The following is a 27,768-nucleotide window of genomic DNA, read 5'->3' as shown; positions in this document are numbered from 1 at the left end:
ATGAATACCACACACAGACACAACACACAGACACAACACACAAATAACACACACAGACACGCACGAACACTAGAACAAAATTAGAAGCAACTTAGATTGTTAAGTTTAAAAAAAAAAGCTAAAACTCTAAACGCATAATTAGAATGCCTACACGTTCTTTGGTTTATTATACTTACAAAATGTTTACTTTTAAACTTACAAAATGTTTTTTTTAAAATTGTATTTACAATATGTTCACTTTTTAAACTTACAACATTGTTTTCTTTATTATACATACCAACTGCTTATACTTTTATACTTGCTATCACTAAATGGTCTGGCTTAGATAACAGTATCAACCGTTGAGCTATTTCTATTTGTATCTTTTAACCCTCCACGCGCTAGTCCACGAGTTTCTTGAAACGTTGTTAATGGACTCGTGAGTATTGATCTACCTACTTATTAGCACATTCTCTCTGTCTGGTATACGTTTTGTACACGTTATTTCTCCCACACCCAATCTCGGATTAAATTGAATTTCCGCACAATTATTTCCTGTATCTGACAAAACAAGATTAAATAAATAAAAAAAAACAACAAAAGTTAATTAATTGGTGGTAATTAATTATTTTGTTTGGTAGCAAACAAGGGAAAGAAATTGTCAGGTAGGGGAAATAATTGTGCAAAATTTCAATTCATTCGAAATTGGGTGTCGGAGAAATAAAGTGTACATACTTTTTACCAGACCGACAGTCAGACAGATAGACAAACAACAGAAATACAGAGTGAGTTGATATAAGCTTTGTAAAAAGCCGACTAATAGGTAAATGGTCGGTACGATCTGTTTTGGCGTGGTCCGTTTTGGTGCTAGAAGTTCTGACGTTATAAAACAACTATCACACAACTTTTTGTTTGTTTCACTGCTATACTGTGGTATTTAGAGTTTTTGATTTGTTCAGGATTATATATTGCGCACCTTGAGAGGTTAGACTCCTACACGAGACTGTGGAGAGGTTTGACCCCTTACATGTGTGACAAATACAAGATGCCATCCATCAGTTTTCTTTTACAATTTTTTTATATTTAGTAGGAGATACCATAAATGAAATAAATCACCAGATGTGTACAATAAAATGCATCGATTTTTTTCCTATGATTGTTTCGATTTGTTAGTTTTTTTTAGACAATATTAAAATCCACTCACTTGACATAATTGACTTACGAATGATTACATCCAAAATCTATCGGAAAAAGTAACTGTTTCTTTATAAAGAAATACGAATAGTAACACTAACACACAAACCTATATAAGTATCACTATCTATATATATAATTCTCTTCTTCACTCATTTCCTACATAGATATATAGCAAGAATTAACAAATGTTTCAATCTATCTACGAGAACTAAAATAATTCTTCATTAGTTTGAGGCGCGAGAAGCTTCTGTCACCAGATTCCAAAATTACGGGATAATGCCGTTTTTTTTATCGCGCCTAGGATTGGCATTTTCCTTATTGAATGACACCCCAAAATGACAATTTTGTCTATATATTTCAGGAGATTCGTATGAGTTTTCTAAAGATTTTAATAATTTCTGGATATTTCCAGGACTTTTTCGTATATTTTGCAATTTCAGGAGATTTTCAGGATCTCCTGGTAAATTGACAGGAGGCCGCGGGAAATCTGTTATGAGTTATTAAATGGTCTAATTTAATAATTTATACACCAAGAATTAGCGCGGGTCCTATGAAAGTGCGGGGCCCACTGCGGTCGCATACGTTCGGAGCCCACTGCGGTCGCCTAAGGCCGGCCCTGCAAAATAGCGGCGTATGCTACGGCGCCGGTCGACTAGTATTCAATATTCAATCAACGGCAGCGCTTAAACTCCCCTGCGCCAAAACGGCTGAGACACTAAAGCTGCGCATTCTATTGTCTTTGACGTGCCCCCAGCAGTGGAGAGCTTTACGGTCAGGAGTTGAAGTAAACTTCAGACCGTAGACTTGTTCGTATTCTGTGCATGTCAAAATATACGCTATTTACATTTCCATTTGGTTACGTTATGCAAGCAGTATTTCAACCATCGTTGTTTATCACTTGTAATGTCGCTAATTTTTGCGCTGTTTTTTTTTTGTTTATTGAGAGAAGCTAAAACTATACTCTATTTCGTCAAGAACTTATCAGTTCGGTAATAAATTAATATTAAATACAGTTTTAAAAAATGCCAGCTAAAAATATATATGTAAAGTATTGATATTAGGCCTATATTACTTAAACAAATCAGACCATTAATGAAGAAATGTTTGATACGGTAATGGTTGGGAAATGGAATAAATTGAACTGTAACATAATACCAGAGTTGGATCATTTCGATTAAATATAGAGATATGTCGTTCTATGGGGTAGTGCGGTGTTTCTCAAATTTTTACCGGTGGTGACCCCTAAATAAATAATATTTCGTTCACACCCACCTTAGCAAGTTGTGGGCCGAGTAGACCGCTGTAGACTATCGCAGTAGAGTCCGGGAGGGTTTCAAGAAAAGGAAAAGGTAAATATTTATGAAAGAATATTACGTTATGCTAGAAAAGTTCTTATTAGAATTAATATTGGGGAGGCAGCATCTTCATTCTCCACCCATCAAGGGTGTGGTGGGGGGGGGGGGGGTTGGGAGAGCGCTGTGAGCTTCCTAAGCGGCATCCGGGGGCGGAGACCCAGCACCAAGCGTTGTCCTACGTTCTGAGCTTCAGAAAATCTTTCTCCTGGCATCTACAAAGCATTTTAAGAAGAGAGAGAGCTAGCCTCAAACCAACATTTTCTTTGTCTCTAGCGTTGTGAAATGTTTTTTTAAACGTCTCTAAACATCCAGTCGATCATCAAGTGTCGAAACATTCGCTTGAAATACTCTGCGGAGTTCTGAGAACCGCTAACACACCTTTCAGACGTTTAATTGTAGTTCATCTGGCTAATGGACAGGGGCAGAGGCTAATGACCTAAGTAACTTGGAAGCGAAATCTCTTTCTATTGCGAGTCATCAAAGTATTTCCATCTTTTATGACATTGACTAAATGGTTTTTTTTTTCTAATTTTATTTTTTTTAAACTAGAGAATAAAAAAATATTTTCGTAATATTTAAAGCCACAAAGAAGGAAACGTGGGTGAAATGAAATGTCCTAATGGACTCCACGGCACAAGAAGTACATGTCCTAATGGACTCCACGGCACAAGAAGTACATGTGGGTGAAATGAAATGTCCTAATGGACTCCACGGCACAAGAAGTACATGTCCTAATGGACTCCACGGCACAAGAAGTACATGTGCTTAAGGATCGTGGCTATGGACAGCAACTAAGCATCCTCTAGGGCCGTTCCAGAGTTCAGGATTACATTGAGGAGTGGGGGAGGGGAATTGAAATGAGCTCGAGAGGAGCATGGACATTTTAATTGGGGATAAACCATGGAAGTTAACATGAGGGATAAAGTGAGGAGACTATCTTCGAAATAATATTTTCACTTTTATGTAAGCTATGATTTCTAATTCAGTCACAACTTTTCAATGTGGAGTCAAGGCTTTTTAGAGGAACATTTAAAATATCAATGTAACAGATGAGAACATTTTAATGAAGGCTTGCAATTATATTTCATATGTAAAAATAAAGCTGTCACTATGAGTGTAAAAATATACTATTTGCAACAGAATCTTATCAAAATCCATAAATTATATCAATAACCACAAACACACACAATCAATTACAACAATCTTACATTTGGGTGCCATCTTTTTACTACATCATACTCAAAGAGAAAACAAACGACTTCTTCTTATTTGAAAAATAGATAATACTATCTCCAATGACCTGACAAGATCTCAAATGAGGAACTTTGGCAAAGAGCAAAGCTTCAGCCCATTGAAGTAGATTTCTTTCAGAGACGCTGGAGATGTATAGTTCATCTGGTCACACCCTTCGCAAGCCTGCATCCAACTTTACAAGATCAGCCCTCACCTTGAACCACCAAGGAAAGAAGAACAGGGGATGGCCCAGAAATACTTGTCGCCACAATTTGGAAGCATACTCCAAGCAGAATGTGAAAAACGTGAAGACAGTTGGAGACCAGAGAGTCTGGAGAAAGCTGGTTGATAGCATATGTACAGACGGACCAAAGTAAAAAGATGAGATGAGTTATTAAAAAAAAGAGGAAAAATCCTTAACTAATAAAAAATAAATGGATATTCAGACAATGATGAGGGTGATCAAGACAAATAAATTCTAATCAAGTTTTTACAAGTTCTCTAAACAAGTCTTAGTCATGTTATAGAATGTCTAGTCAATGAAGAAAGTCACTTGTGTATGTCTAGTCAATGTATGAAGTCACATAGATTCATATATGTCTAGTCAATGTAGGAAGTCACATAGATGTATGTATTTCCTACTTTGTCTAAAGACGCTAATTATTTCAAAACATTTTGTAGGCCTATATTATCTGTATACATTTTGTGTGCTAATAATTGTTTTTTAGAAACAAGATACGTATTCGCACATAGAGTCAATACATTTTAAATGCTGGTATCAAAATGTATGACTTTGATAATTCATTTGAATTATTCTTAACAAAACACATTTGAAACTCTCTCTATTCATCTGTTCAGTAATATTAAAAAATCATTTCTAAAATAATGTACAAACTTTGATAATAAAATAAAATAATTATATCAAATGTGCATTATTGAAAAACAAATGTTCTTTTCAATTCTTTTCATTTCTAGTTTATTCTAAAAAGGTGCCAGACCTCTCGTGATCCATGAAGTGAAGAACTTGAACAGATTCAGCCACTTCCTTGCTCTCATAGTCTGTACTTTACAAATCTCAAGTACATTGTTAGTCTTCAGTTTTAGTTTGAATTTTGTCTAATAATATCTTTAGTATTACTTTTTTCCCCCTAAAATAAGTGGTCAAAAATAGTTGTAACAAAAATGAACTAAACTGAACTAGCCTAAAACATTTTTTTTTAGCTTGAAGATAAAGTGTCATAACACAGACGCGTCAAGTGGACCGATCAAAAAATACATTAAAAGTACAGTCAAGAGTGGTACGAATTGGATTTGAAAAAAATACAAATAATTTGAAGTCTGGAGAAGGAAGCCATTAGGACATTTTCTTACAGGATGCTAGTGTGGAGTTGTTTTTAAGATGAAGACCTGGCCTTCACCTTTCAACAACAACATAAATACTTGCCGCAAGAGGTTCTCGGGTCTACTGGTCACTTATTATGCTGTGATAGGTTTATTTTGACTAACAAAAAGGTAGATTTTAATCTCCCTGATCTGCTGTTTATTGATAAAAAAAGAACGCTACCATTATTGATATCGCCGTGCCACTGTCTTATAAGAAAAACAGACATGGAAAAACAAAGAAACTATGGGACATTATCTAAAGTAACAATGTACCCCATTGTTACATCAAACGAGAGATAATGACAACTGACCTCACAGATACCTTCAAGCATGGGCGTAGCCAGTGGAGGGGGGTGGGTTCCTCCCCCCCCCCCCCGAAATGAAATCCCCTCCGTGGGGGGGGGGGGAAATCGAAATTTAGTGACTGATTTTTTGCTTTATAATATTTTAATACTAATACATCACTTGCCCCAGCGCAGCCAAGGGGTTTTGAGTTTAAAACCCCCTACCAAGGGGTTTCGCATTCAAACCCCCCTCTTCTATAATACAAAACAAAACAAAAAAAAAAGAATGGATACGACAATACCCAAATTCCAAGAGCAATAATAAGGAAGATTTTGATTTTAAAAACCAGTCCGAAATTTACTATAAACCCCCCTCTTCAATATAAGACTATACATACATCAGTCACCAGATTCTATGAGCGTAGCCAAGAGGGGTTTTGTGTTTAAAACCCCCTCCAGCGGGGTTTAGAGCTAATAACCACCTCTTCAATATAAAAAAAGCAAATGACACGTTGAAAATGCTATGATCGTAGCCATAGGGGGTTTTGAGTTCAAACCCCCCTCCAGCGGGGTTTGAAGCTAAAAAAAATACCCCTTGAATTAAAAAAAAAAGTAAATTACACACTCAAAAGACTATGATCGTAGCCATAGGGGGTTTTGAGTTCAAACCACCTCCAACGGGTTTGAAGCTAAAAAAAATACCTCTTGAATATAACAAAAAAAAATTACATTCAAAATACTATAATCGTAACCAAAGAAGGTTTTCAGTTTAAACCACCTTTCAGCGGGGTTTGAAGCTAAAAAAAAAAAGCCTCTTCAATATAAAAAATGCAAATTACACACAAAATTCTATGAGCGTAGCCAAGCCAAGGGGGGTTTTGAGTTTGAACACCCCTCCTCCAGTGCGCTTTTTTTAGTTTAAAACTCATCCTGATGGTTTTGAGTTTAAATACCCCCATACAGAGAGTTTTGGGGTTGAAAACCTCTCTCTTCAATTTTATTCTAAAGTAACTACATTCACCAAATTCAATGAGCGTAGCTAAGGGGGTTTTGAATTTTAAAAAACAAAACTCGACAGATTTTTTAGTTTAAAACCTCCCAAAAAATAATTTTGACAATAAAACTTCCCTTTTCGATATAAAATCTAAAGCAAACTACAATACCTAATTCCAAGAGCGTAGCCAAGAGAGGTTACACATTTCTACCAGTGGTTGGGCTCCGTTAATAAACTGCAGTGAATAGTCATCTAACGAAATTAAAAAAGACTAAATGTGGCTCGACAAAGATGGCTAAGACGAATTTTCGGAGTCAGTTATAGTGATCGGGTCTCAATCAAGGAAATCCTATGCCGAACTGGGAGTCGACCCCTTTGTAATGTTGTTACAGAGCGTCGCACGAGGTTTGCGGAACATGTTCTCCGAAAAAATGATTTACGCAAAATAAGAGTTGCGATGACATCCTAGTACAACTTGGCGCCACACTTTCATGGAGGTCCTCAGAGCAGGTGTGAAGAGGCTTCAGACATTGCTAGTGACAATGCGCTGAACAACGCGGGAGGATCTAAATCAGTAAGAATAGCATATTAGGTTTTTGAAATAAAACTTTTTAATAGCAGCATAATGCACTGTAGATACCTCAGAATATGCATTTTCAATAGTGGTTGGCGGCGGGGCTCCGACCCGCGCTGGGGAAGCTCGCATCGCTCCACTTGCTGGGGAGTCTATAAAATTTTCCCACTAACTCCAGGAAGAACCTATTCTATTCTACAATAAACGTCTACTGAAGACTGAAGGGTCAGAATGATTAAGATTAATTATGTACACATACACACACACACACACGGACACACACACATTTTGTGTGCTTTTTTGGGGGGGGGGGGTAGAGAAAACATTCCCCATTCCCGAAAAATGCCTTCAAGACCCTTAACATTACCAAGAAGATTCTCGTTGTCTGTCAGTGGGTGGTACTTTTGCAGACCTGCCTCATCACCAGAAAATTCCTCAGTGGACATTACGATGAATTTTGTTTCTCTTTAGCGATACACTACCCTGGCAGTGCCAGAGAATAAATACTCTTTCGTTTCTAACATAATAATACTATATCTTAACTCTCCTTGAGGAAAACATTGTTATCTCATTGTATCTTTTAATAATCTTATAAATATTTAAAAGCGTTACTTCAACAAGATGACACATGCTTTGTTAGTTGCCTATCTGAATACGGCTAGGTAAACATTATCTTGCCTATCCGAATACGATTAGGTAAACATTATCTTGCCTATCCGAATACGGCTAGGTAAACATTATCTTACATGCAGACAAAGAGATGATCAATTCCTGCATTCATCGAGGCACTCTCTTGGTAAGGTCCATAAGTGGAACGAAGAAAAGGAACCATAACCTTTTCGTGGCTTAACGAAGTAACCAGTAACACGTGTCAAGGAAGAAAGAGAGTCTCGCAAACAGATGACGCTTCCACATCGCAAACTGATGCAGCGGTCTTTTCAGGTTTTACATAAAATGTATACGAAGGACTACCTCTTGGGGCTTGACCTCCGGCTTTACAAAAAGCAAGGTAACAGGGCTAAAACCCAAGAAGAATTGACCATGCAAAAGAAGATGAAATTAGATGATTATCTGGTTGAAGGGAGATATTTGAAACAAAAAGGGTAATGGACAGCCAATCTCTCATTTCGAGGCTTTTGAATTAAGGTTGGTTGATAGTCAATCTCTCATTTCCAGGCTCTAGAAATAAGGTTGATGTACAGTTAATCTCTCATTTCCAGGAAGAAATTATTTCTTATAGTCTAAGGTCTCAACAAGTTACCATTGTGCCTACATTTAGCAAGCAACAATTTATGACATGTAATGCCATAATACATTGTATTGACATCTAAACGTGACATTTGGACTAATAAACGACGTAGGAATAGACAGACGGACGAAATGACAGGCGGAACAAACGAAAACTAAGAGTCCCTTTTGTCTTCAAATGACAATGTACCTAAAAGTATGTTGTGTCTCTGGCTGGCTAGGTTTCTTTCCAGCCATTATATCTAGCTAATGTTCTTTTTATTGCTACAGAACTAGGCAAGGGCAGAGCACTGTGCTCTTTACGAACTGTTCGAAGTTTAAGCATAGGTTTCATGAAAAAGAAATGAAGTTTTAACGCCAGAACAATCTAGTTGACATTATAGTTTTGATATTTTGGTCTCTAAAGATTAGAGAGTCACTACCATCGTCTGCCACAGTCTCGAGAGGAAAGTGGAAATTAATTACATTTCGTTTTTTTTTTACTTTTTTACTAATTTTTTTAACATGGGATGGAGGGTCGGTGAAGGAGTCTATTATAGTCTTGGCCGAGAGAGATTCTAAAACAACTTGATCTTTCAAGGAACTGCTATTATAACAGAGTTGATACCGAGGTCTGACAACTTAACACATCTATCTATCTATCTATCTATCTATCTATCTATCTATCTATCTATCTATCTATCTATCTATCTATCTATCTATCTATCTATCTATCTATCTGTCTATCTATCTATCTATCTATCTATCTATCTATCTATCTATCTATCTATCTATCTATCTATCTATCTATCTATCTATGTATCTATCTATCTATCTATCTATCTATCTATCTATCTATCTATCTTTCTTTCTTTCTTTCTATCTATCTATCTATAAACAAACAACATATTTCAAAGTACACAGATACTCTCTAGATGAGAAAGAAAAACATTGACACAAACTATAACAATACCTGGTACTCCGAGCACCAGAAACTTAAGTCATCAATAACTTTGTTTTGTTGCGGGCAATGACATACGATCTTAACTTCTCATCTTTACATGGAAAGAAGCTGAGCTTTTTGTGAAAGGTAAAATAACCCATTAGTAAATAGTAAAGGAGATCTTTATGTCGGTACACTACTCGGGACACTAGTCCAGTACAAGCAAAGCTTATATTGGGGAAAGAACTACTTATTTACAGCCATGTCTATCAATACTGTAAGATTCATTTCTCTTTTTCTATATCTAAGAACCTTAATTAACTACCACTAATTAATTACTTAATTGGTTTTATTTTTATTGATTGTGTTTTTTTTATTAAATGAAGTATGCACAATTATGTAAAGTTTCAATTTGATTCGAGAATGGGAAGTGGGAGACATGACGTGTACAGAGTTGTACCAGACGGAGAGAGTTAATATCAGCTTAACAAACTACAGTCCAAGTATCACGTTCTTTAACCCTAAATGGAAAGTATAAAATAAGTTTAATATTATTAACTATAAATCTAATATAACGGGGTATCTCATACATGTTACCACCCACCCTCGCAGTGTCCTTTTTATTTCAAGGACAAATAAGAAATATTGTTCTGCATGAAGCTATAAATCAATATTTGAGAAATAATGATATAAAAATAAACGTATAAACTAATATTTAAAAATAATATTAAATTAAGTGATGTCTGTCATCTTTTCGGTATAACCTTTTAGGGTGTTGTCACGAGAGACGTCTGCAATAAGATTATTGCAAGACGTTTCTTATAAGAAGATATTTCGATTCGTCTTCCCTTAAATGGAAGTTTTATCGTCAAAATCATCTGTTGGGGGGTTTTAAACTAAAAAATCTCTGGACAGTGGCGTAGCTAGGGTATTTGATGCCATGTGCGGCAGTTCCTCATGATGCCCTCCAAAAAAAAATAATTTTAAAACAGATAAAAGTTTTTAAATTCGAAATAAAATGTATTCATTTTTAAAGCATTGCTATTTTGCAAAGAATCGATTTTACAAAAAAAAAAAAAGATAACACAAGTAAATCTCACGTGCTTTCTAGCCGGCAAACTATCAATAATTTTATCGAAATCATTTTTTTCCGCTAGGTCTTGTTCAATAGACGAAATTGCAAATTTGTGAGTCGTAAATTCGTCATCGTTGATCGTAAGTATTTCTTCATCAAAGTAAGTTTGAGAAAACCTCGCTTCCACGTAGCCACACTTAGCACAATAGAATAAAAAAATTTGCGAATCAAGATGGCAATATTCGGGTCCAGACATATTTTTAAAAAAATAAAATTCTAAAGCTCAATAGATTCTTGTGTTGGTAGTTCGGAGACTTCTGAAAAAACTACGACAATTACCTGAAACCCCCAAACAAAAAATAATTTTTGTTTATGTCGCTGGGAGAACCATCGAAGTTGATTTCCATCTGAGGACTCAATAAAGTCGACTAAAATTCCTATTTATCATGACGTTGTTCTTATGGAGTTATTATTTCATGAACAATACGGTCCAAGGAAAGTATTTCAATCAGTAGCTCTTTCTTGTGTGTTGATAAAAAATCTATCTTCCTTTTTATTCGCCTGGCAATTTTTTCTTGTGGCCAATACGTCTTTGAGTCTTTGCATGACAATGTACCATAACAGTTTTATCTAGATTTTAGATCTTTAGTGTACTGTGGAAAATAATCGAGAAATATTTACATTTTATACTTTCTGTATGATTTTTGTTTTGTTTTCTTGAGCACTTATATTTGTTGGGACATGTACATACACGGTCTCTCAGGAATGGATTGTACTTGGATTGTAATTTCACTCCAGGATATTTCTTTGATTTTGTACTGCAAATTGTTCCTCAACTTGTTCGTGATGCCCACGGAGTGCCAGATCTACATTAAGAGAAAACTCATGATGTCCAAGATTCTCTACATTTTCCCCTCTTGCATATTTAAATCTTGAGTCTTGCTGTTACTATTGTTTCCTAGCCACAGACAAACGTCAAGTTCCCTCCAAGAAAGTGATGTGTGGCTAAGAGGCTAAAACCTCTTGGTTACGGCTTGGCCACCACAAAAGTGGGCTTGAGTTCAAATCCCGACTCTAGAATGGTTGTGTTTGCTGAGCGGTTGAAAAACCTTCTCCTAGATACCCCCTCCCCACACTGGTCCACAAAAGACATTGGACCATTACTTAATAGTAATTTAATAAAAGACAAAACTTTAGAAACGTGTCCATAACCAGTGCATTGAACAATGAAGTAACATCATGTAAGGCTTCAAACAAAAGTGTAAAAGAGATTTAAACCAATCTGGTAAAATTTGATTCCAGCTGGTCTACAGCTTACATTTAATGTAATTTGAGAAAGAATATAGGACATCACAAATTACTAACACAAATAGATGTGTTTGTTTTTATTTATGAAATAAAAATGTCGTGAGGTTTGTCCTCAGTTAGATGCCCCCACCACTTGATGCCCCGTGCGGCCCGCATCACCCGCACATTGCTTGCTCTGGAGTTTTTTTTTTAACAAATTCAAAACCCCATTTAGCTACGCTCAAAGAATTCGGTGAGTGTAGTTTGATTTAGAATAATATTGAACAAGGGGTTTTCAACCTCAAAACTCTCTGTTGGGGATTTTAAACTCAAAAACATCTGGAGGGGTTTTAAACTTTAAAAAAAAGCCATCTGGAGGAGAAGGGTTTAAGAGGTATTTTTTTAGCATCAAACCCCGCTTAAGGGGGGTTTAAACTCAAAGCCCTCTTTGGCTACGCTCACATCATTTTGTGTGTGTAATTTGCTTTTTTTTTAAATAGAAGAGTATTTTTTAGTGCGTTTTGAGTGTGTAATTTGCTTTTTTTTATATTAAAGAGTTATTTTTTAGCTTAAAAATTCCACTGGTGGGGGGTTAAACTCAAACTCCCCTTTGGCTACACTCATAGAATTTTGAGTGTGTAATTGGCTTTTTTATATTGAAGAGTTTTATCATAAGTTTCGGAGGGGGTTTTAAAATCAAAATCTTTTTTAGCTATGCTCTTGGGAGTTGGGTATTGTCGTTTGCACTTTTTTTGTTTTGTTTTATAGAAGAGGAGGGGATTTAACACCAAAACCCCCTGGTAGGGAGTTTTAAACTCAAAAAGCATTTGGCTGCACTGGGGCAAGTGATGGTTTAATATTGAAATCTCTCCCAAAAAAAAATTAAAAAAGATCAGTCACTAAATTCCCCCCCCCCTGGGGGGATTTAATTTCTGGAGGGGGGTTGAACCCCAACTCCCCCTAGCTACGCCCATGCCCTATAGCCTGCAAGGGAGATGGGTCGTGAATATAACCTATTTACTCATGGAGAGTTACTAGTAAATATTTGAGAAACACTGAGCTAAATATACAGGTGATGGTTAGTGTGTTGTGTGAGTCTAGGTACGTGTAGGTGAGTATGTAAATATGTAAAGGTCGCGAACCATGAATCTGAGACACACTTCAATGCACTTTGTAAAACATGATCCAAGATGTCGAAAGATGAACTTCATTCAATATGTAATAGACATCGGTGTCTTCAGCGCCAGCTTATGTTCTTCTGTTCCTCCAGTTGCCCTAAACCTACGAACTTGAGGATTGGGAGTGTCTGAGCTTGCGTCGTGTTTGTGTGTGTGTGAGACTCTTCTTCTTGTTCTATTTCAGTCCTCACTTTATTCAAGAATCTAGAGACCTATTTTAAAACTTTATCGATCCAACCAGTTATGCCCTAAAGCTATGTCTATACTAGGCTGTAATGAAAATAGTTTACATATTCTTTTTCTAGTTTACACTAAAACGTGATATTAAAGTATCGCATTGCATTTTCATCTCATTCACATTCCATTATCATATCTCATTTTCTCCTATCTCATTATCATATCCCACACCAGATTTATCTTTGTCTCACATTGTCCAAGATAAACACTCTTAAGACACCAGGAAAAAGAAAACAAGAATACTTGACCAGTGCAGCAGTCCTGGTCTACATGTAAACGTCTTTGTTTTGTTCTTCTACTGTCCAGACATATATAGACATGTCAACGAGACAGTTTCTTGTAATGCAAAAAAACGAGACTGTCAAATTGAATGAAACTCGGTCAAGTGTTCAATAATTGCTTAGCAACAGAAATTGTTTTTTTTTCTCTATAACACAATTACGCTAATACAATTGGTATTTAATTATTTATAATTGTTGAAATTGCGTTTATCCATTTTCATTTAATTTTTTTTTCATTATACTTTGAACATCAAGGTCATGATGTCTTTTCAAGCAAGACTTTATTCAATTCAATTTATTTGTCTTATTTTTGTCTTGTTCCATCTGTCCTTTGACTTTCCTTGTAGGGGTGATGTGACAACGTAACGAATCCCTCTGCATTGGCTGGTCAGCAGCTGTTCTTAGCAGGATTCATTTATGTTGTCCAGCCAGCTTTCCTTTGGACGAGCCTTTCTTCGTGTTCCCTCCACTGTACCTTGAAGGAAGACTTTTAATAGTGAGTTATGTCTTATAATATGACCAAAGCAGCTCAGCTTTCGTCTCCTCCCAGTATTAGGTTCCTCCATCTTGCCAGCCAGCGTGTTGACTTGTACAAGTACAAACTCAGTTGTCTTCTTTTCCTGGAATCTGATAGTGTGCATTGTTTTTTTGTAGCGTTGACTCTCAAAAGTTTGGATTATTCTTTCAGCCTCAGCGTTCACTGTCCAACTTTCACAACCGTGTGTACATAGATTACTAGGGAAGAATAGACAACATAAAAGAATCCTGCTAAGAACAGCTGCTGATCAGCTAATGCAGAGGATTAGTTACGCTGTCACATCACTCTTACAGAGCTGGAAAGAGAAAACCTTCTTGTCGCACTCGAATGGATGTCCTAAAACTTTCTCCAATTTGGTTGATCAGAAGTACTGAGCTATTTACTATTGGGTTTTGGTAACATCAATCATGTTTGTATCTATGTTGAATTCCTTCATCACTTGCCACAGGTCATCATGTCAAACCTGGTCAAAAGCTTTTTTTATTGCATTAAAAGTGTTGTAAGTCTTGAATTTCAAGCCTCCTCAAGGGGGCTAATTCAACTTATACCACCACTGTTACTACATCTGTTAAGTACACTATCTTTTCCTTGTTCGATATTCAATAAAATAATTAATTACCAATAGTTAATAAACCAATTGTTTATTTGTTTAAACTGATTCTTGTTTTCTCAAGTAGAAGAAATAATTGAGCACATTTCCGACTTGATCCGAGACTGGGTGTTTGGAAAGATACATGTACAAACTTTTCAACAGACAGACAGACAGACAGAGTGAGTTCATAAAAGTTTTGTAAAAATAGTCGACATTCCCCAAATTTAATTAGCTTTTTTCTTATTGAGATTTCATCATGTATACAGGAAAGACTTCAACATGAACTTAACTGTATGTCACGCTTAGTGACCACCTGAAGTCTCTTTGACCATTCATCACTTTTAAATTTGTTTGACATCTACCTTCAGACTTAACATTGATTAAATTGTTCAAGATCAGCGTTTCTCAAAATGTAATCAGCGCATCCTAGGAAACGTGACGTGCTAAAAAGTGTGTGGGGAGGGGGAGACGTGTTTGTTTGTTCTCCTCCTCTAAGTAGGGTATTGGATGCTGCAGCTAGGAGAAGCGTTTCATAAACATTCTTTCAGAGAAGACGTTTCAATAGGCCTGCATAATGCCGTTGCAGATTCCCGTCTTTCTTACCACAGAATTGTAAGAGTGAGTTGTAAACGTTGGGTTGACGTCTTGGTGTGTGAATACATTACGTCCTCTACAAACGATGGACAGAGCAGGAAGATGATCTTACTACCCTGAAGCCCAGTGCCAACTTTCCTGCTCTTCTGCCTCCAATGAGTCTCACACTTGAGTATCGGGTCTTCTAAAACTTGTTTTGTCTTGAAGATGCCACGAACTTTCAAGCTTGACATGCAGACATCTGCGACAGAGGTACCGCCGTAGAGCTGACAGTGCTCCCCCAGCCCTCTAGCTGGCTAAGTTTGGCGACAACATATTTTTTGGAAAGGGGTGAGGGACACTAGTAAAAAGTTTGAGAAACACTATGATACAACATTAAGTTGGATACTTAAGAAGTAAGAAATTGTTCACATGGTAACCAATAGTGTTAAGATCAAACAACATTAAGAGAGTCAATAACCATCTATCCGACTCATTCATCCCTCTTTGCTTCTTATCGTCATTCTGTCTGTCTGCTTTTTTTTTCGTTTTGTCTGTTTCTCCCTGTCCATGTTTCTCCCTGTCCATGTTTCTCCCTGTCCATGTTTCTCCCTGTCCATGTTTCTCCCTGTCCATGTTTCTTTATCCAAAGGAAACCATCTAACTCCCTGTTACGTGAAATTGTTCTGGCTTCTTGTTAAACATTTTAATTATTTTATTGAACAAGACCCGCTAATGCATTTCTACTGACATCAGCCTAAAAACAATGTCAAAAAGCTACACCTAGGCTATATAATATATATTAGGTCTACGAGCTTGAATCTACATCAGGTCTATGTACTTGAATCAAAAAGCTAATTCTAGGCTATATAATGTGTATCAGGTCAAAGAACTACTTGAAAGAAAGTGCTAGATCTTTATAGTATAGATCTGGTCTAAGAATAACTGGACAAAGTGTTATCAATGTATATAATGTATGTGTGGTCCATAAACTATTTCAAACTATGAGATAGATAGATATATATATCTATATAGCTAACTGTAGATCTAGCATATGAATTAGTTTGAAATAACCAGACATCGTGGCTCTTTGTCTTGTAAAGAAGCACATATATTTTTTTTTAATCTTGTTAAAATCAAAGAGTTAAATTGTACTATGAACTAAAAACTTAAAGGACGCTTTTATTTTACAACTGCTACATTTAGTTAGAAAAAAAACATAAATTAAAAAAAAAACATAGCTTATAATAAGTGTATTTGTATAAATTAGTTTGAATCAGTCATGTAATTATATGTGCGATTGACCTAGACATAATGAATCTGTGCGATTAAAAATATTTTTAACATATTGTTTTTATTTAGTTTTTAGATTTACTCAATTAGCTATGATCTTATCTTTTGTCTGTTGGGAAAGGGGGAGGGAAGAGGTGGCTATCTTGTCAATGTTTACATGATCGATTTTTCAATGCATAAAAAATGTTTACTCAGTACTCAAGAGTACTCAAGGGAAATAATTCAACTTAGACCACCACATCTGTCAAGTACGATTTCTATACTTTGTCCAAGATACCAAACAAAATAATTAATTACCAATAGTTATTTTTTTTTTTTTTAATTCTTGTGTTGTCAGGAATAATAAATAATTGTGTAAAATTTCAGAATATTCCGAGATTGGGTGAGGCAGAAATAACGTGTACAAACCTTTTACCAGACAGACAGACTGACAGAGAGAGTTGATAGAAGCTTTGTAATAAAAAAATTAAAGTAGTCGAAATTATGTGTATGGAAACTTTAATTTGTATTTCCCTAGAAACATAGGGTCAAACAGAGATTATTGGCTGGACAACCTGTCCTTCATAAATCACATTCAACTTCCGGTTTTCAGTTCATGAAGGCATTTACTTAGATGATCTATATGTGAGTTCAGGAAAAAAATTTAAATGTTCGGAAAAAAATTGAGTTAATGAGACAGGCTGACATAAACAAGTGCACCATCATGTTGAACTCGAACTCAATAATGAGATGAGAAATGTTGAACTCAATAATGAGATGAGAAATGTTGAACTCAATAATGAGATGAGAAATGTTGAACTCAATAATGAGATGAGAAATGTTGAACTCAATAATGAGATGAGAAATGTTGAACTCAATAATGAGATGAGAAATGTTGAACTCAATAATGAGATGAGAAATGTTGAACTCAATAATGAGATGAGAAATGTTGAACTCAATAATGAGATGAGAAATGTTGAACTCAATAATGAGATGAGAAATGTTGAGCTCAATAATGAGATGAGAAATGTTGAGCTCAATAATGAGATGAGAAATGTTGAGCTCAATAATGAGATGAGAAATGTTGAACTCAATAATGAGATGAGAAATGTTGAACTCAATAATGAGATGAGAAATGTTGAACTCAATAATGAGATGAGAAATGTTGAACTCAATAATGAGATGAGAAATGTTGAGCTCAATAATGAGATGAGAAATGTTGAGCTCAATAATGAGATGAGAAATGTTGAGCTCAATAATGAGATGAGAAATGTCGAACTCAATAATGAGATGAGAAATGTCGAACTCAATAATGAGATGAGAAATGTCGAACTCAATAATGAGATGAGAAATGTCGAACTCAATAATGAGATGAGAAATGTTGAACTCAATAATGAGATGAGAAATGTTGAACTCAATAATGAGATGAGAAATGTTGAACTCAATAATGAGATGAGAAATGTTGAACTCAATAATGAGATGAGAAATGTTGAACTCAATAATGAGATGAGAAATGTTGAACTCAATAATGAGATGAGAAATGTTGAACTCAATAATGAGATGAGAAATGTTGAACTCAATAATGAGATGAGAAATGTTGAACTCAATAATGAGATGAGAAATGTTGAACTCAATAATGAGATGAGAAATGTTGGCTCAGTGGCAAGAAATCTCTGGGGGACGGAGAACGATAGCCAGAATACGAGAAATAAAAAGTCAACAATGAAATCTAATTAGTGATAAATGATTGTCACGAATCCAATCATTGTTTATAAATACTTTACTTTTATGACCAATAAAACTGGAATCATCGTGTCCAGTCTACATATCTCATACATCAGCTCAAACTTATTCGGCCGGAGTAACATTTTAATTTCCGACATTCATGTCGCGAGCCACATCAAAAAAAAAGTTTAAAAAATAGAAAATAGACAATATTTTAAAGTTGAAGCAAAATTCTAGATGTTTGTCCATGAGACCATTAGGTGACATTGACTACACAAGATTCATCATTGAAAAGGTTTGTCCTCATAATTAAGTGCTGGTCAACGCTTGTGTTCGGAGATTTAGACAAGTTTCTGTAAGCTACATGAAGAAGGAATGAATTGTCTGCATCACTTGGAAGTTCTCAATCTGGCTTTGTATCTCAATCAGTTCCAGTTGCAGCTCTGTCAGTCAGTTCCAGTTGCAGCTCTGTCTGAACACGATCATCATCATATGGTTTGGACTGAACACTAATTGCTCTATACATTTTGTTGGGGAGCAATGAACAGTCTCGGTTCCATTGGACTCGACAACTCTTCTAATAAATCTTGATGTCAACCATACGTCTGGCACCATCAGTATTCTACTATTTTTTCCCAAGGAAGAGAGAGATCCTGTGTCATGGTTGAAACTTCTTCGAGACAGAACTTAGCCAGTGCTGGTCCCATGCATGTTTACCATAACTACTATCATCTGTTTGTACCGTCAATAAAAACAAGATTTTGAGCTGCATCAGAGTTTTTGATAGACTCGTCAACGCCAATAGAAACATTTTCGAAATCTTTTTTGTTGTTAGTTTTAAATGGAGGTATTTACCAATATCTTTCTCTCGACTTGCTTGTATTTGTCATGAGAAAGTGTGACAGTTTTAACAGCATACATCTTTGCAGGTCACATTTCTTCCATCATATCTTTCAGGGGGAGGTATGGCGAGAGTGAATATGTTACTTAGATATTTTGGTATGATAGTTATATCCCCTTGTTATGTACTCCCAGATTATGAATGTGAATAATCTTGCACCTGTTATGAACTGAATGATTTAATCTTCTTTGAATGTGCGAGACAGTGTGTTAGTGAGATCTGGTCCCTGGTCCAGGAAGGTTGGACGGTTGCTTCCTGGACTGGTGGTTTGTGTATTAAATATTTATTGAATCGGATATTACTAAAGTATTATTTGTGTTATCCATATATATTTGGAGTTCGAGTTTGTTTAGTGATAATTGTTCGTATTTGAGTAATGAGCCAAGCAAGTATTAATTAATTGGAATTAGTAATTGTGTAACCCATAACTATCCAAGCCAAAGACAAGCAAGAATAGAACCCTGACAATATCTTGTACGCACTTTTGAAATGAATACGTCATAGGAAAACAACTTCTTGTCTCTATTTACCATCGACTAATTTTCTTGTCTCTCTTTGGTAAATGTTCTCAATCGCGTCTCAAATCAGGGAAGCCACATTATTTTTGTATGCGTACGGTTTTATAAAGCTGTTTAGAACAATGTTCTCTAAAAGAGTTCCATTTTCTTTATAAAACAAATTTGTTGGTGTATTATTGGTACCAATCCAGATACTCTAACGTACGGAGAGATATGTATTTTGTTTTAGCAGTTTTCTACACTTTGCGCCGACGTTTCGGCGGGCCGGCTGGAATCACGTCGCGTGCAGGGTGTTGCCCGCGGGGGCATTTTGGGAATCAATGCCATAGATTGAAACCTGTCTACATATCCCGTAGAAAAAAAACAGCAACTGTTTACATATCCCGTAGAAAAAAGACAACAACTGTCTACATATCCCGTAGAAAAAAGACAACAACTGTCTACATATCCCGTAGAAAAAAGACAACAACTGTCTATATATCCCATAGAAAAACAACTGTCTATATATCCAATATAATGTAACGTGTCTAATATCTAATGAACTAAGACACATTCTCATATTTCATCTAGACTTATGTATTTCCTTGAATGCGACTAGTCAATACTTCCACTGGAGTGACTAATTCAGCCCAAGTTAGCCAAAAACATTCCATAAGATCTTCGGCAACAGAGACATATTTACCCCAAATTTTGGCAATCTTATATGTAAAACTCAGTTTATTAGCAACCCTATCAGTCAATGACACTCATTTCTATATGTCAACTCTATTAATGACAAACAAATGACTGACAACCATATTATTGACAAACCCTGTTAATGAGAAACGTATTATTGACAATCCTTTCAATGACTAACGTTTATTGATAACCCTAATAAGGACAAACGTATTATTGACAACCTACCTATTACCGACAGCCCTTGTATTGAAAATCTATTTTTATTAAAGACTACCTTACAAATGACCACCCCTTCTGTTAAAAAATAGTTTTTTCACAGCCCCATCTATTATTCTCAATCCCCATCTATTAATGACAACCATTTCATATCGATTAATTGACATCGTATTTTCAAGAGTTTCTTCAAGATACAATGGGTTAAATTGTTATCCTAGTCAATAGAAATTGTTTTACTTTGTCATTTAATGTCTTGTTTTGTTTTGGTCAAAGCTCAACAGGTCAATGCTGGAGTCTTTATACAAACATATCGTCAACGGAAGTGACGGTCACGTCAGCAATGACCACACCATGCGGGATATGTTCCAGCCCCCAACACATCTGCTGGCCATATGCACGATACTTTACATTGCCATCTTCATTCTGGGATTGGTTGGCAACATAGCTGTCATTCTGGTCGTCTTACAATACAGGTACTTTCGCTGTTTGGTAGTGTTACTATACAGGTACTTTAGCTGTGTGCTAGTGTTACAATACAGGTACTTTAGCTATGTGCTAGTATTACAATACAGGTACTTAAGCTGTGTGCTAGTGTTACAATACAGGTACTTTAGCTGTATGCTAGTTTTACAATACAGATATTTTAAGTGTATATTTTGTTAGCCTATGGTACTGTTATAATACAGGGGATTAATCCAGTGACACTAGCATATCTTACTCTACTGATGGATTATTATCAGGTTGGCATTAAGACTAGATAAAAAGCAATCACACCTAATATAAAATGATTTCATTATATCTGCCTAAGAGTCCCAGTCTACATGTTCTCCATTAAACCTTGACCACTATATCACTTTCCATTAAACCTTGACCACTATATCACTTTCCATTAAACCTTGACCACTATATCACTTTCCATTAAACCTTGACCACTATATCACTTTCCATTAAACCTTGACCACTATATCACTTTCCATTAAACCTTGACCACTATATCACTTTCCATTAAACCTTGACCACTATATCACTTTCCATTAAACCTTGACCACTATATCACTTTCCATAGAACGTACGGTAGACGTGCTAATTAATTGACTTGACCAAATGTTCGCTAGCCAGCCACTGTGAAATGTCGAGAAACACGGAATGATGTAATTGTATTACATGACTAAATATTTGTTAATAAATTCAGACACATCTAGAGCTTCACGACCACACGGACGCTCAGTCACCTACAAGGTCATTGATATGTATTTGTTTTGGGGGGGGGGCGAAACATCAACGTGGATTACGCCTGGAGTGTTTTCATACACATTATTTGACAATAACATCATCAGAATTACGTAACTGTCTGGCCATATCAATGATGTATTTATGGACATGAAGTATAACATTCAGACTAACGGAATGGCCTTGAAATGAAAACACAGACCTTCATTCTCTGTCATGTAGATCAAAAGGTTAAAGTGGTCGATAAAATTGATAATGATGGTATCATTCACGTGGATACAATATTCAGAAGGACACAAAAATAATGGCACATTTCATATTCCATATGCTTGGAAAAATTGGTGTAAATGCTCTATCTTCTCAAGTGTCATTAGAGCATGGAACAGACTGCTTGAAATAAGACAGGAAAACCAATGACTTAGCAGAATTTAAGACTTAAATTAAACACGCACTACAAGATTAGCATAAGAATACGCGCAGGGCGTAATTATCTTTTGTTTGAATGTCTGACTGAACGTATTTAATGTACAAGACAAGTCATTTTTACTGATATGAACACAAAATCTTCTATTATCGGGTGTTTTGGATTTGTAGTTGGCAGTTTGAAAAAAAATCTCTCTTGTCATCAACTTTTCGAAATTTCATGTTTCAAGAAAAAATACCTTCTTTGTTTCTTAATTTTGTCTAACATTATTAGCGCTACTAGGAAATACAATGCCAGGATATTCTTCTAATGTTATTACTTCACCAGTTCTATGGGACACGACCAAACGGAGGCCTGTGTCATCAATAATGTCAGTTGCTGACGACAACGTGCGCTACGTGTCTCTTTTAGATTGAGTTAAATTGTGGAAAAAACAAATTCCAAACCAGGAGAATTACGAAACAAATAGTTTTAAGAAATACCATTTTTACAATTCTGCAAAATAATAACAATATTTTTTTTAAATAGCAAATATTTGGGAAAATATATAGAGAATCATGTTTTTATATTTTCAATAAATTTTTAAAGGCCCATTAGTGAAAAATGCCTATACTGTTTTTGTGTTGTTTGTCTGTCTGTCGTGTTATCTGAATACCTAAATGCGCTTTTAAAAATCTGATTTTACCATCACCTTTATCGTGTTCAAAGAAATGTGCATTGACATCTAAAAGTGAACCATTTGGTGTAAAACTTCAGTTCTAATTAAAAACAACAGTTCACGCTTATCAATAGTATGAAATAATTTTCTTCAGATCCTCGGGTAATTTAGTTGTTGAACTACTGACCGCCTTAGAGTTTGCGTTCTGATTCTTATCATCTTGCTAGTTAAACAAAGCTTCTATCACCTCCCTCTGACTGTCTCTCTGGTACAACACGTTCTCTCTCAAGCTTCTCATTTTAGGATCAAGTTGAAACTTTGTACAATTATTTATTGTCGATGACAACACAAATTAATTTTTTAAAAATTTACCAATCAGCTAATCAATTAGTTAATCATACGTGTTTTATTTGGGAAAAGGGGGATACGTCTTGTTGTACTGAGAGCTATGGCAGTGATTGTGTAGTTCTTTCCCTTACAATTGCTTTTTTTTTTAAATATTTTTTTCTATACTTTTCTTGATTAAAATAATAATATCAGAGAATCATTAACTACGTGACACAAATACAAGCGTATTTTAAATTGATACTGACTCCATATTGTCCTACCCGATGTGTGTCTTTGTGCGTACTCATTTTTCGTTTGAAGAAACAAATGTACAAACAATACAATGTCCGTGTCGTGAAGAAGTCCAGATAAAATCTGTATGACAATGTAGGACATTGTTTCATTCGGCCTCTCTGGTTCTTCTACTTGATCTGATCATTCAGTCCAATCATTGATCTGATCATTCAGTCCAATCATTGATCTGATCATTCAGTCCAATCATTGATCTTTTCGTTCTGAGTTGGACACAAAAATTCCAAGGCAGTTTAATATCGAAGGGCAGATCAATGAGATCATCTACATTTTTAAAGTGCTTTCAAATATACTCTTTCTAGTTGTTCAACTAGACTTTTTAAAAAATATACGCATGCAATGAAAAAAAAATCAGATGAACAAGGTTTGTACAATTTCAAGAAATGAATTTAGATTTTAATCAGAGTCATTAGTCTCGGGAAAACTTCCAAGTACATTGTAGGACAATACTCATAAAACATGACGGCGCATTACTTTAATGATGTTTATCACTCAGACAAATACAAAATACACAAGCTAGATATAAATGGCTTATGTTGAGTAAAGAAGGCGCACCGTTCCATTGCTGTAATATCTCTCAATAATACTCGTTTTTTTCTCCTTTTTTCACTAATTAATTAACTAATTGTTTAATTTTTTTTTTATTGATTCGTGTGTTGTCATCGACAATGAATAATTGTTCAAAATTTCAACTTGATCCAAGAATGGGAAGTGGGAGAAACAAAAAGTGTAAAAGAATCTACCCAGACAGACAGTCAGACAGATGCAGTGTGTAAATATAAGGTTTATAAATGAGATCATTTTAACTAGCAGCTGCAGTCTGATGAAACCACAAACAGGAATATCGTCTTTCTTACTGGCGCCTCTTCTTGCAAACCACTCTAGACATCACAGCATAATAACAACTGGTCTTCAATGATATTGTATCAATTGGTTTGGAACAACCATGTAAAATCTGCAATAGATCTAGGCTAACAATAATAAAACTTTGCGAAACTGCTATTAGAACTATTTTTTTTTACCAATTGCTTTTGTTTAGCGCAATTGCATAGTTTTAGTATTTCTCAACAATCTATAATCCTATCAATTGTCTAGGCCACTTGGGAAAAGGGAAAGGGGGGGGGGCGGGGAGATAGAACGAGGTATCTGGGTAGGTTAAATATCTGGCTAAATATCTGGCTATATATCTGTCTAAATATCTGGTTAAATATCTGGCCAAATATCTGGCTAAATGTCTGGCTAAATATCTGGCTAAATATCTGGCCAAATATCTGACTAAATATCTGGCTAAATATCTGGCTAAATATCTGGCTAAATATCTGGCTAAATATCTGGCCAAATATCTGGCTAAATATCTGGCTAAATATCTGGCTAATATCTGGCTAAATATCTGGCTAAATATCTGGCCAAATATCTGGCTAAATATCTGGCCAAATATCTGGCTAAATATCTGGCTAAATATCTGGCCAAATATCTGGCTAAATATCTGGCCAAATATCTGGCTAAATATCTGGCTAAATATCACCATGATCATAATCGCTTTTTAAATAAATTTTTATTTTTAAAAAAAGTTGTACGATTTGAATTCAAACTTGAGCGATACATTCTCCTTAAGGTCATACTTTAATTACTGTGCCAGCGAATTGCTGATGAAAATAGAAGATTCTATATTTATCTATTATTAGTTTCAAACATTAGGCTACACCTTAATTCTTTACAAAAAATATAATGGGGAATATATATCACTGCAAGAAGCTAGACGAACTCAGTGAGCAGAACTTGAAATTGAAACTGAAGTATTTTTTTTACTTTACGTCAATATTTCCTTTTATGAAACACAGAGCTCTTACACTAGAAACACACACACACACACAACCTAGATATTGTAGATAATCAAATTGTAATGCTAACGTAATGTCATACTTAGTAAGAGTTTACCACAGATATGTATTCTACCTTGACTGGACATGGAAATCTCAAACGCAACATGTCGTAAAAAACTTTAAAAACTGAAACAAGGCGTTGTTTTGTAAAGTAGTTATAAGAAGTAAAGTATTGAATAAGATAAACTAAGGTAACATAATTGCATAGACCACATGTTACATTCTAAAAGAGAACTTTTTGGTTTCCTAAATTAATATGCAAAATGTAAATACAAATCTTTTTTTAAATACAACATCCAAACCGTAATTAAAATAATAATAACTAGTCTACCGGCGGCGTAGCATACGCCGCTAATTTGCAGGGCCGGTCTTAGGCCACTGCAACCTACGCGACCAAGGAATCCACACTTTCATCGGTCCCGCGCTATTTCAAGGTGTATAAATTATTAAATTAAACCATTTTATAACTTAAAACAGATTTCCCGGAGCTCGTGGAAATCTCCCGAAATTGCAAAATATACGAAAAAGTCCTTAAAATATACGGAAATATATAGAAAAAAATTGTCATTTTGGGTTGTCATTCAATATCATCATCATCATCAAACACCATTTGAGTGAGGGCTTGAGGGGTTCAAATCCTCTCTTGCAAAAGCCCTGGACAGAAACCCTGCTGTCTTACGTAGTGCATAAATGTCGCCATACAGGTCGAGAATTTTTGGTTTCCCAGACCTGTCGAGACGGAGATCAGCAAGTCTGGGCAGTCAAACAGAATATGAGGCACGGTTTCCTCTTCCTCCCCGCAGCGGGGGCACCGTGAATCGAAATTTGACCATAGCCGTGAGAAATATGAGCCTGTCCTGCACTGTGCTATAATAGCTTGCTCAGGCCTGGACAGCCTTCACCACGGGGAAGTGCGGTCAGGGCGCCTCATGCGCTCCCAGACTCCACGGGCTTTTTGGGAATAGTCCCAGCACTCAAACCACTTTTCCATTTGTTTTTTTGAACTACAGCCAGAGCATGATGGAAACTTACAGCCTGTTCAGTGGGTGGAATGTGCCCTCCCTGGTGGGCCAAGGAGTCTGCAACAGTGTTGCCAGTCACACCTTTGTGACTCGGGACCCACTGCATTATTACAGGGGTGCCATAGCGTTGTTTTATGTTGTGTGAAGCCATGATGACAGTGTCGATATTAGGAGGCCATGGTCCGGGGCTTTGCAAAGCCTGTAGTATAGATTTTGAGTCAATGACCACAACAATCTGTGTTTCCCTCAAATGTCCCTCGCCGAGATGAGAGTCAATGACTTTTAAGGTTTCACAGACTGCCATGGTCTCCGCATCAAAACTGCAAACACTACCACATAGTCCAAAGATTTTGACTGAGTGAGAGCCAAGAAAGTCGATGTAGGCTCCATAGCCTGCTCTTCCAGAATCTATCGATGCCAACCCATCAGTGTATGCAAAAATAGCACTGGATTTGAAGGTATTAATGGTCTCCAATGCTAGAATTTGAAGGTCTCTAGATGAACGACTTTGCTTAATGGCATTAGGGTCTACAAGTTTCAAACGTATGTCTGGGGTCGTTGGGCGACACCAAGGGGGAAGGGGATGAAAACGTTGAATGTTTTGTCGGTTGGTGGAGAGGCCTGCTTTTTCAGATAGTCTAGTGGCATGATGCATAAAAGACTGCATCTGAATACGTCTTCTGCATCTCCAACCATCCAATAGTTTTCTAGCTGGGAGGTATTCATACAGCCTTTTATACCTCTCAAAGCAGGTCAGTTCTGATCTTTGCCTCCTAAGGTTTAGTGGACCTACATTAGCCATTATTTCAGCCGCATTTACTGGACAAGATTCCACAGACAAATCTTAGTGCTTGGGACTGTATTTTATCAAGTTGTTACAGAGCAGTCCTAGAGCCATAAATTTGCACAGGTAGGCTGTAGTCTATCTGTGATCGGACTGCTCATTCAATATAGAAAATGCCAATCCTGCGCGCTATTAATAAAAAAGGCATTATGCATTAGCCGTAATTGTGTAATCAGGTGAAAGAAGCTTCTCGCGCCTCAAACTAATGAAGAATTACTTGAGGTCAACAATTCTCAAAGATAGATTGAAATATATGGTAATTCTTGCCATTGAGCGGGATCTATGTAGGAAACAAAATTATTATGATATACTGTATAACTTTGCTACACACAAGGCTCGTAATGTAATTCTGTACGTAGTAAAAAATGAATAAAATGCATTATCGAATTTATTTACTAATACAAACTCTTTAATTTCACTTATTCCCTACCCAAACTTGGCTCCGCTAAATCCGTTTCAAAAAGGGCCCCACAATGCTTAAGTCCGGCCCTGCTATTTAGTGTTTGTAAAATGTTTTACATGTTTCGGAGATTCCTTCAGAGTTGACGATAGTTTACTTCCTAGTCCAAACATCCCGCAAGACGAAGGGGATGGGAGCGGGCAGGTTTTGACAGTCCAGCCCGCAGCCATCCGTAGCGAGCTGTGAAAACATGTTCTCCCCCTCCCCTTCTTGTTAGCGGCCCCCGTAAGGGGAAAAAGCCGCTATTAGGTTTGTGCAAAATGTCCGTCAGTCCGTCTGTCCGTCTGTCCGTCTGTCCGTCTGTCACACTCAGATATCCGAAACTAGAAGAGATATGAAAAATATTATTTCATCATTAAATGCGGCTT

The 27,768-nt window shown here is 36.1% G+C and overlaps 1 protein-coding gene across 1 annotated transcript in view; it reads left to right on the top strand.

Annotated features, from left to right (window-relative positions):
• Positions 1-27,768, top strand: part of LOC129927356 (somatostatin-like receptor F_48D10.1) — a 52,304-nt gene that overhangs the window by 9,698 nt on the left and 14,838 nt on the right. Inside the window, exon 2 of the mRNA XM_056035955.1 lies at positions 20,514-20,713. Coding sequence (XP_055891930.1) covers positions 20,514-20,713 — 200 coding nt within the window. The remainder of the gene's footprint in view (positions 1-20,513; positions 20,714-27,768) is intronic.

Source organism: Biomphalaria glabrata, chromosome 7, assembly GCF_947242115.1.
Source record: "Biomphalaria glabrata chromosome 7, xgBioGlab47.1, whole genome shotgun sequence".
Taxonomy (NCBI): domain Eukaryota; kingdom Metazoa; phylum Mollusca; class Gastropoda; family Planorbidae; genus Biomphalaria; species Biomphalaria glabrata.
Note: the sequence above shows the minus strand (reverse complement) of the source record. Positions and strands in the feature narration are given on the sequence as shown.